Source organism: Polypterus senegalus, chromosome 8 (genome assembly GCF_016835505.1).
Source record: "Polypterus senegalus isolate Bchr_013 chromosome 8, ASM1683550v1, whole genome shotgun sequence".
In the NCBI taxonomy this organism is placed as follows: Eukaryota; Metazoa; Chordata; class Cladistia; order Polypteriformes; family Polypteridae; genus Polypterus; species Polypterus senegalus.
Genome location: NC_053161.1, coordinates 100,942,778 through 100,954,840, shown reverse-complemented (window position 1 = coordinate 100,954,840; position 12,063 = coordinate 100,942,778). Strand labels below are relative to the sequence as shown.

General features: G+C 36.5%; 1 protein-coding gene across 9 annotated transcripts in view; it reads right to left on the bottom strand.

The window, feature by feature from the left end:
• Window positions 1-7,683: 7,683 nt before the first annotated feature.
• The window catches only part of frmd4a (FERM domain containing 4A), a 612,278-nt gene continuing 607,898 nt past the window's right edge, over window positions 7,684-12,063 (bottom strand). For 7 of the 9 annotated variants that reach the window (XM_039761499.1, XM_039761500.1, XM_039761497.1 and 4 more), the window contains exon 23: window positions 7,684-9,756. In XM_039761499.1, the coding sequence (XP_039617433.1) occupies window positions 9,654-9,756 (103 nt within the window). In that variant the 3' untranslated portion in view covers window positions 7,684-9,653. Of the gene's footprint in view, window positions 9,757-10,691; window positions 10,764-12,063 lie in introns of all 9 variants that reach the window. The other 2 variants (XM_039761498.1, XM_039761494.1) reach the window with 1 other exon arrangement.

Sequence of the window (12,063 nt, the reverse complement as noted above, 5' to 3'; positions counted from 1 at the left end):
GGTAGACAGTGGAAGAGCCCGGATCTCAATCCCATTGAGCACGTCTGGGACCTGTTGGATCGCAGGGTGAGGGCTAGGGCCATTCCCCCCAGAAATGTCCAGGAACTTGCAGGTGCCTTGGTGGAAGAGTGGGGTAACATCTCACAGCAAGAACTGACAAATCTGGTCCAGTCCATGAGGAGGAGATGCACTGCAGTACTTCAAGCAGCTGGTGGCCACACCAGATACTGACTGGTACTTTTGATTTTGAGCCTCCCTTCATTCAGGGACACATTGTGAAACATTTTTAGTTTATGTCTTATGGTGTTGACTCTTTTAGTGTTCATACAAATATTTACATATTAAGTTTACTGAAAGTAAAACAGTTGAAAGTCAGAGGACGTTTCTTTTTTGCTGAGTGTATATCTATCTATCTATCTATCTATATAGATATAGATATATATATATATATATATATCTCTTATATATAGATAGATAGATATACTGTATATAGATAGATATAGATAGATAGATATATCATGCAGTAGAATAGCATATATATATAGTTAATTATGCTTGTTTACTAGAACACATATAGCTGTTTTGCACTAAGTATATAAACATTTCCCTCTGCAATATTTCCAAATATTTATTTTACCTACTTCAAGAATGTCAGTTTGTGCAGATATAATTACATTTACCTGCACATTTTTGAATGATTTTTAAACATTCTTGGTTAAGTTTATTACATTTATTAAATATTTATGCAACAAGTGTAAAGACATGTATAATAATCTATAAATATAATAAACATTGAATTGTATAATCAGTTCAATTTTACACAGTGAGCTTTAAAAATAATATGAAGTGCTCTATAATTATAAAAATACAAATCATAGAAAGTGAAAAGTTTTTTTTTCTTGACTTTATCTTTGCCAATTTAAAAACTTTAAACTGAATTGTTTGGGCGAGTTAATTTTATCTGAAAATGATAAATCAACTATGTGTACATATTTCCTACAAAAGACTCTTGGAAAGTCTTTCTGGTATATAAAGACCAATGAATTACTGCAGTAAAAATTATATATATACTGTGTATATATGTACCTGTAAAAACAAGAGACCGGTATGCTTTTTTTTAATACTTAACACTAATTTCACAAATCGTTCATATCAAGGCCAATATAGAATAATAATAATACTCTATATTAACATTGATGTTATAAATTATGCTTATAAAGTAGACCTACACCTTTAATACTCAGACAATGCTATATATATATATAAGTGCTGTTTACTGTTTACTTTGCAATATTTCCAATTTACCTACTTCAAATTAATTGTCAGCATCAACTAGAATATACAGGTATTACTTTCCAAATGTTACAAATATATACAAACACAAATCTGTGCACTATTATTTATTAAAGTGCTTTCATTTTTATTTCATACTTCTTGATTATGCTGTGCAGCCGTCTCAGACGATAGTAAAGGCACTTTATAAGGAAGTGAAATGCATTATTATTTGTTATAATTATGATTCAATAGAATGGGCAGGCAGTTTGTTTAAGTGTGATTTTTAACTTTGCTTGTTGTCTGTGTGTTCCTTGACAAATCATACACTAAACAGTTTTCGTTTAATCAAAAAAGAAAAATAAACAAACTACAACTGCAATGTAGGATTCAAAGCACCGTTCGTTGAAGAGAAAGTTTTTTTCCATTCGGCAATGTGCCTTGAGCGGGATTCGAACTCGCGTCCCTGCAGTAATTTTGGTAGTTCGTCTCTCAAGAATTGCAGCCGTACCTCGACTCATGCGCGATATCCTATAGACAAGCGGTGGCGCAATTGTAGAGTCTTCGCCTCTAACTTCGAGGTTCGATTCCCGAGAGGGGATGTACGGGCTATGTACGCGCACTACCCGATTCATTTTACCTTCCCATCTCCTTGGTTTGGGACGTATGAAAAAATATTAGGTTAACGCAAAATCATGTTACGTTATTTTTAAAATTTTCCCTTTCTTAGCACAAGCACAGTTGAGAAGCTTCGATGCATGTACTCCATAACGCGTTAAAAAATAACGCATTTAATCACACTTTCAATTCCAAGCAAACGGGAACTTTTGTCAATGAATGATTTCCTGGTACATCCATTATACTGATGCACACATCACAGCTACAAAAATGTTAGAGTCGGAATAAAGAGCGTTCCTACGACTGATCATTTCGACTACCCGAGCGAAGCCTTGATAAAAGCATGGTTTTGTGCACACTGAAAAGCAAGCAAAATTAGATGCATTACAGAAAGCGGACTTTGTGGCTCTTACTGGGGATCATTGGACTTCCGTGACCGTTAGTAATTCTAAATACATCTAATTACAAAATGTTCAATGATCACACTGTTTTAGCCTAATCTACAAAATAATTTTGGCTAATGTTACTCAGAGTTTAAAGAGTAAGATGGTCAAATTACCTTTTATGTTTCTGACTTATTTTTTTAAGAAGAAAAACTGCACTTTATGGTGAAATTTTGGTTATTATTATTTAAAGACAATACTATTCTGAAAATGTACTTAAAGTACTTAAACTACCACTTTATTTTTAAGTCTGCCCAATTTTAACCAGGGATGATACTTTTGTTTCTGTTTTGAATTCAAATGCAGTTTAAAAGCTTTTTTCAGAAATTAAAACAGCTTCAGTTTACAATATTCATGTCCATGTCTATTATTTGATTCTGTCGCCCACTAAAACCGTTTTAAATAAAAAAAAAAAAACATTTGCGATTTGGGGCAAATTTACGTGTCGATTACATACGATTAATCAAGATTAATTCTTACACAGCCTCTAATTAATTGGATTAATTTTTTAATCGAGTCCACCCCTAATATATATATGTAGATATATATATGTAGATTTGTATATATATGTGTATATACAGTATATATGATAGATATGTATATACAGTATGTATATACAGTATGTATATATATATATATATGTTTATATGTATATATATGTGTGTGTGTATATATATATATATATATATATGTGTCTGTGTGTATATATATATATATGTGTCTGTATATATATATATATATATATATATATATATATATATATATGCAACACTCATGACAATTACAAAACAATTACATTGTCAATCATGTTACGTTATTATTAAAATGTTTCCTTTTACTTCTCCGCTGCCAATCGCAGCTATTTTGCTATATATATATATATATATATATATATATATATATAATAAATAGATATATGACAACAACACTCATATCAATGACAAAACAATTACATTAACAATCATCTTACGTTATTTTGAAAATGTTTGCTTTTCTTTTTCATAACTTCTTTAACACACTACTTCTCCGCTGCGAAGCGCGGGTATTCTGCTAGTATATCATATAGCATTTTGTGGAGGTAAAACAAAAGAACTCCTCCACCATTGTTCACTACCTACTATGACTTGACTCTGCACTCCTGGCTCACTACAAAGTTCTCTCTAGTCAGCTTTTCTCTGAACAAATTCCATGACTTTATGGACTGAGCATAAATATAAATTCTTAGATTTTGTTCTGCAGAACCAGAGGTCCAGGCAGGGTGTGGAGCTGGGTCAGGTCCATCTAGACTCGCTGTGCAACAATGTCACATGAATGAGAAACCCCTTTACATTTAGGATGTTGTAATTAGCTATGCACTTGGTGGTGTCTCACTACTGCGCTGACTGGGGCTTCTGTACAAAGTTTTCTAACCAACGGGAGAAAGCAAAAAAAGACGACTTCTGAGATATTACAGTCTCCCTTTGGATTTTCTATCCAACTCCACCCTCTGCAGAGAGACACTGGAGGAGTGGGATCAGCTCCAACTTCACCTCCTGGATTTTTGGTTCTGCAGTTAAACTACATCATAATGTGCGACTATATTGGGCTATTCTGTTGATTAAATTTCAGCAGCTCCTTATTATTCAGTCCATAACAAACATAAACATGAGAAAACAAGACACACACTTGGAAAAGACCAGCACACTCATACTGAACAAATTCTACTAAATTATCAGTTACGGTACGTGCTACAGGCAGGAAACAGCACACTTTTGCAGCACATTCCACAAGATAGCACAGGGTACAACAAGCATAAGCTTTTTCCAAAATCAACACAACACCCATTGGTAAGAATGTGCAAAAGGATGAAGAGATGGCTGATTGCTGCAAGCACAACCAGTGGAGTCCGCATTGCTGCTCTTGGATCTGAGGGCTAAAGTCTTTATTCCAGCAAGCACACTCCTTCTGCAACTGAAATGCACTCTCAGAAGTCCATTTTGACAACAGAGCAATCTCTCAATCCCATGGTACTGCCCCTTCCTTCCATGTAATACTGAAGAGATGAATTTACCCCTGAACACCACCACAATATACAGTACGTTTAGCATGTTATACTTCCACCTCCACAGGCTTGCATTTACAGAACTTTTTAATTGCTAAGGCAACCTTATCCTCTTGTGAACCCTAACTTAACCAATTCTTCAGGCGTTGTCATTTTTCAAGGACTGTGCATTAACTGGGTTTAGGATTTTTTTTAAGTACTCTCCTACCCCTTAACAATATTCCCAAATTAGGAAGACATTTTCCCACTGTTGGCAAGAAGAGCCTCGGCGATATTCCACTGACCCTTCCCAAGTTATTTAGTGGTTTGCCAGAACCCCTTTCGGGGACATCCAAAACACATTCACTATAGTCTCACTAAACTGTATCACCTCACAGGTGGCCCATGTTTTACCTGCCATCTTTTTGGTGTGCTGGTTCCTCGCTATAAAATCTGGAGACCCTCCTTAACACTGTATAGAAGGCCTCTTTCTTTTACTTAACAGGTTCCCTTACCACTGGGTACTACGGATGCTTCCATGTTAACAGCTGGCCACAGCTCCTAGTGCACATTCAGAATAGAGTTCATTTAGATTCTTTGACCCTGGCGTCTCCTGAAAGACAAGAGAAGAACTACTGATTCTGAAGAGACCACCACTAGTCATTCTCGGCACATTTTCACTACTCATTAGGTTTTTCAGGTCTGTATATTGGCCACTCTACCAACACACAGTGCTGTGGTGACAGTCACCAATCTTTACACGAGTCTCTAGAAATTAGTGTTTCAGACTAAGTTTGACCCAAGTCTCTCCAGTACCAGGTACATTTACGAGAACCTTTGGATGGACATGATATTTGTTGTGGACAATCCTTTGAGCATTACAGAAATCCAGTAACAATTTACTACTTTGGTTCAATTCATGCATGTCATTAATCCCAAGCAGGCCCCTCTAGGTTCCTCAGTCATTTTCATTGTGAAATCAGGGTCTCTAAAAAGTCCAAATATTGTAGTATGGTGCATAAACACAAACAACAGTCACAGCTTAACTGGGGTGACTCTTTCATCCATTGGAGCAAACTTCAATACCCAGCGCCCACCTAGGGTCAAGTGAGTATCTCCACATCTGCCTGGGTACTCCTCTACGAGGTAATTCCAGGGTAGGTAAGAGACCACCCTTGATTGAGAGCTCTGATTCAAGACACAACGCAGGATGTAGAGGAGAGTCCAACTATATCCAGTCAGAACCTTTCAGCCTCTTGCCCATGTTCCAGCTCCTGCCCTACTGGAGAAGTTATGAGACACCTTTCACTGCCCAGGTCTAGAATGCCAAGTTACAGTAATCTGCTCAGAACAATACTCTTTGTTGCGGACATACATTAACACAAGACAGTGCTGCTTTTATCCAGAACAGATGAACTAAAGTGCTAAACCCCTAAAGGTAATTCAAACTTAAGTTCAACAGAGGCACTTTACATTTCAAAACCATAAATGTTATCAATCATAATCAGCAGGCTTTGCAGCCAAATAAAACAAGGTGAGAAGAGCTTTCTTACCTTAAGGAAGATGGATCCAAAACATCTTCTGCTTTCAGCTGTTTTCAGCATTTACATCAACAGTATTTACAGCTCCATGCCCTTGTTGTGAGAAGGAGGCATGCAAGGCTTGCTTATGCAGCAAATGACCAATTTACATTTAGTGTAACACAAAATTTCCCAAAATAAAACAAGGGGGAGACAGAGAACATTTTTTCCATAACAAAAAAGGATTTCTTTTTTGGTGGGGTAAGAAAGAACTGATTTGGATGACTGATCGAAACCAGCCCACTGAAAACACATTTTATCAAAACATAATGCTGGTCACTCCTAACCAATCATTAAAAGCACCCACTCCTATGGTAGGCACAGCCCATTTCTGCAGCCTCATGGAGAAACTAGAAGTATAACATCACAAACTGACTTGACAAGAACATTTCGAAGTAGCTCATCTTATTGTCCTTTTGGCATAGCATCTTATCCATGAGAATTTGGAAGGAAAGCCACAATTGTGCAGGCATTTGTTTGCTGTTTTGAATGCTGTTTTCACAATTGACTGCAGAGATAAAAAATTACCAGTGACTCAAAGATAAAAACAAACCACAATACCGTACACTCAAAATGAAAAAGTCAGAAATGTCACAAAGGCCCAACAACGGACAGTAATAATAAAAGAAATGTGTCACTTATTAAAAGCAGGCAACTACATTTGAGAACATTCAGCAATAATTTATTAATTTTTTTCAATAATCTCATGAACCACCAAATGTTTCATTTTGAAAATTCATTTATCAGTTGCCAACAACACTATCTTGAAAAATGTAAAGTTACTATACAAATTCTTAATACAAAAAGAATAAATTAACAGTGGAACTTAAAAAATTCCACATTTCTTTTCTACAACATACACTTTTTTATTGTCTGAATACAGCCGAAAAAATTCAAGAAAATCATTTTACATGCTCTATTGTCAGTTAGGGGAATGATCTCTATGGTTTCATTAAAAAAAAAAAAAAATAAAATTAAAAAAACCTAAAATCCTTCATTTAACAACTGCTAAAAAAAATAATGCTGACAATATGATTAAAACTGTACACCTAAGGGTAACTAAGCAGTAGCTGGTCATCTTGTAGCACCTGAATAGGTTTGTTACTACTGTTTGTTGGAATTAAAAGTTAATATCAAATCAACTTGTTAAAAAAAGTCGAGCATGAGAGGTACAAAATAATAAAGTACGCATTGCTGCAGGCGCGTAGACAGTCCGGGTCTGCCTCATATGAGTGACCGAGCTCGGAATCACCGTACGGCTTTTTTTTAATGCGCTCATGAATAACAATTATGCATTCAAAAATGAACACAACTCATTTGACAGACACTTGTTACAGATTACCAGAAAGACTAAGAGGAGACTCCGGAATTGGGTACTTTGTCTGAATCACTGACCACAAGTACAAAACTAACAAAAACAGCAGTGCTGAACTGAGAGGACAGAGAAAAGACAACAGAAGTTTTGCCTGAACGGTCAGTGAATTCTCATCCTATAACCTTGGCAGAGGTGTGAACATCAGGTAAAGGGCACTTTACATTTCTGTTATTGGAGTTAACACTGCCTTATAAAGTTTGGCCACACTTTAGTCTGGTTGGAATAATATTGTGCTCATACTACATACTGAGTGCAGACTTCAAACAACATTCTGATTGCAGGGTCTATCTAATAGCAGTTTTGGTTTAAGTAGGCTGTTCTTCTAACATGGATTTTATGTATACTCGGTTTTCATATTCCTTAACTGCTATTTTCTTTTTTGCTCATGCACTTTTGTCCTTTTCCATTAGTAGACGGAATGCACCGCGCAAAGAGTTCTCTAAAAACTTTGATCCATCTTGTGGACTGTACCAGGTTAGTGACCTGACAACAAGGAGACTGAAAAACAGGCCAGAAATGTATGGTTTAGGGATTTTAAAAAGGCCAGAATAAAGACTGTTTGGTTGACTCCATTACTACTAATTGTGTATTTATTTTGTGCGTTGCAATTTCAAAGTGTCAAATACTCCTGGATTTTGTGCATCCTGGATGCCATCACTTTGAAGCAGCTGTTTTAGTTTACAGATTAGAAGAAAGCAAGTAGTTTCAACTGATGCAGAGCGAGAACCAACAGTCTATTCATAGAAATCACCTGAGACTCAAGGTTACTGGAACCGGTATCTGAAACACCTGGTGTTACGGAGGGTTTCGGTATGCTGGTGGTCTGTAATAATAAAGATGGCACTGCACCCTGGACCAGTACCACATACTATGGCAAAAATAAATATCTGCTAGTTTTTGTTATGCTTAATGTTGTCTTGTTGCTAACCAACTTTTGTTCTGGAAGTTTTGGAGTAAAAAGAAACTCAGTAAAGAAATACAGCAGCTTTGTCAACTCCCTTGATGATCTGATGGAATTCATTCGTGATATGTTCAAACACTTCCAGTTCTAAAAGTTTATCTTGCTGCTGCAGTAATGGCACAGTGCAAGCAATTACAGCACCAAAGGGTATATAAGCACCAATATGGGCAAAGAACCCTTCTGTTGCGGGTGCAGAGAGATCAAAGAGCACAAAAAAAGGGCCAAAAACCATGTCATACTAAATAAACGTCACGGCTGTTAACTCCTACCAAGGTAGAAGAGGCTCAGGGATCAGCAATAGTCAGTTGTGAATGTGTTAGACAGGGAAACGCACCTAAAAACAGAGAAGCTGAAATTAAAATGTTAAGCTTCAATTCTTGTTTTATCATTTAGGCAGTCTGAATACTGCAGCTTAATTTGAAATGAGTTTAAAACACACAGAGAAATAAACAAACTGGCCCTGTCCGAGTGACAGACAATGTAAAATCATTACCAAAAATAAACTGAAATTCGGTTTGTCGAAGCTTTAGGTGGGTCAACAGAAAACTGCAGACAGTTGCCCTTTTCTCAAGTCCTTGAGTTGCAGGATAATCGGACTGTACTCTCTATGTGTTGTGAACGTTCAAGCGAAGGTCTTGTAAGAAGCAATTCAGTACTTATGTTCTTGTTTGGATCTTTGGTAGTTTAGTTCAGAAGCTAGTGACTTACTGCCATATTGAAAAAGACCACTGCCATATTTCAAGTAGCAAGCTGAAATTTCTTCTTTAAAAAAAACAAAAAACAAACAAACAAAAAAAAAAACAACTTAGAGGAACAAAGTAATTTCCTAGTAGTTCAAAATCAGAGGCCATGAACCCACAGGAATTGGGTTTAAACAAAAAAACAACACTTTTTTTGTTTCTGAAGTAACCAACAGCCAATTGTTTTAATGAAAGTGGGCAGGTTTGCAGCAGGTATTGCATTGCATATGAATGTCTGATGTCCAAGATGATGACTGATTGGCTTGGTCTTTTTTTTTGTAAATCCATCATTACCTCTGGGGTTTTCGGTACATTTTCAAACTGGAGATCTTCACTGCCATTTTCTTAAAGGCTGGAATTTTACAAAGGCTTTCCTGGCAGCGTTCAGTTGATGGTTAATCTGAAAGACCAGCTGCAACAACCATTGGAAAAGAAAATGAAAAAAAAACTGTATGGTTCCAGGGCTCAGCATCTTCATATCTTTCACAGAGTCCCAAGTTATGACATTGCTCAGTGAACTAAAATAAAAGTGCTTGGAACTGAACATAGAGGAGATATTCTACGAAGATAAGGCAACAAAAAGGAAAAAGCAGGGAAGTCCAAAAATTAAACATGTGCTAAGTAGCTCGGCTGTGAAAAAAAGTTCAGACCAGTGTTCCAGGCTTGGCCTTCTCTCGTCCATACCACTGAACATCCACTATTTCAGAGTACCGGGTACTATCCATGTAACAGCTTTCATTGTAGGACCTGAACAAAAGAACACCAACATGTTAATTTTCATTTAGTCTGCGTTTGATGTATACCACTAAGTGCAACTCTCAACAACAAATCCTGAGGGCCATTTCAAACAGAGTGCATATTTAAACTGTCTGCTTGCTGTAACTGAACAGATAATATTTATGTGCATGCATTTCATAATCAGACCCAGGAGTACAATCTATGTGAAAATAGGCTCAGGAGAGATAAGTGGACCTGGAAATCACAGGGCTCCACGCACTCCACATGTGCAAGAATTGGTCAGGTCTTAGTGGCCACTAGCCCTCTACTTTTACTTTGGAGCAAGACACCCTTGATTGCTCCGAGATCTTTATCCACTTGCGCCTCCCTAGGCTGACATTCCTTATGGAACTCCATATGTAAATAAATGTTCAGTCCAACTGAATGGCAGTACTCTCCACTGGGTTGCAAGCTAACTGCCCAGCTTTGCTCAACAGGAAGAATTCTATATATCACCCTCTGTTGCACACTTGGATAGGATATTGGAAAGAGGAAAACAAAAAACACCCTGCTGTTTTACAAAGTATAGCAGCCTTTAAGATACAGGTATTCACTTGGGGGGACAACCTACAGTCACAGTGGTCCTTCAGGCACAAGTTTGAAAATGTGCTCTAAAATAAGTTAAGATGATTGAGTAAAAGGAGTGACTTTTTTTTTACTCCCATATTTACTGTTTTTGAGAAATGAAAAATATCAATCCAACTATATGACTAGAGTGTAAAAGCAAAATAGAAAATGGCATCACTATTATCAGTAATATTGTTGAGTTTCTTTTATGATTACATCTAATGCTAGAACATCATATTGTAGTAACTGGGACTATACTGACATTTGACAAGCACATTTACAAGAAGCAACAGCAGTTAATGTAGAGACAGAAGAGTCAGGATCAAGGAGTACTGTACCTCTATTCATCAGTACTTTGGTGAGCTGGAGATTGAGATTGATCCTCAATAGGAGAATTTTCTGTTGTGTCTCTAAACCAAGAAAAGTGGAAAGGATAGTCAGGTAGAAGTGTGTTAGTAAGAAGAAAGGTAAAGTCAAGAGAGATAAATTGCAGGAAGACATTGATGAGTTTGGCGTTAGTTACAATGAATTAGTATCTGGAAGTGTTGAAAATTCTAAAAGTGTTTAAGACATGCAAAACCTGTGCAGCTATTATAAAAGAAATGATAAGACTATTACAGGTCTCTGGAAGGAGCACAGCATACACAAAAATAAGTATACTACTTGGGTATTGACTACATTTTGCAAAACAAAAAATTACAAATATAGCTTTCAACCTGCTATTGATTTTCTCTATTCATATTAACAGACTAACAATCAGCCAGCTAATAATCACTTTTTGGCAACCATGAACCAAAACCAAATTTCACCATTAATGGCAACCGGTACTGGTGTAAGATGCAGACTTACTTTCTGGTGTCATTCTTCAGTGTCTGAGAGAAGTGGCAGCAAAAACAACACATACACACAAAGTAGCTAAAGGGTTATAATGGTATCTTACAAACATCATTTATTACATTCCAGACAGTATACCTCAATCACAATATGGCCTTAAAATTCCAATAAAAAAAATAAAAGTACTGTAGGTTACATGGTCTTCAGCTGTAAAGTCCAAAATTCAGAACTCATGGGCCTGTTACTATTAACTATGCCTCATTGGAATCAGTGCTGAAGAATACAGTAGCAAAGAGAAGTCCTTATTAAAAGACTGTTTAAATTGCAATTAAATAATTGTGGCAATGCTTGTGATTATTTACACTGAACATATCCTATTATCTTTTGCCTATTTGGAGTTGTCCATCACATTATAATTTTTTAATATATTTATATTTTTTAAATGGAACGGATGGCTAACAAATTTATCGACCAGATGCCCATCCTTTGTTATATTTTGTCAGAGTCACTGATGCTCGACTCTTTTGTCTTGTTGGTGTGCCCAGTAAAAGCCTGGATGATGAGGTGCTCAAGTAAAGACAGAATTACAGCATGGTACAGTTTTGTTTCCTCTTTTTCACTGCCACTTGCTCTTAGCCTAACCTTCTTGGCATTAACCTGGAGTGTGACCCAGGCTAGGAATTTTGGGTTATTACGTTTATTCCCTAGTCAGACCTGGGGGGACGTTTAATGATCTGCTTTACAGTGTAAAGCTTGAATAGCTTGGGACAATATTCTGGTGATACCTAGTGAATGAATGAATGTTATGCTACATAAAATCAGGCTATGCTGCAAAAAATCATCAATATTTCCAAGTATTTTTCCACTCTACGATAA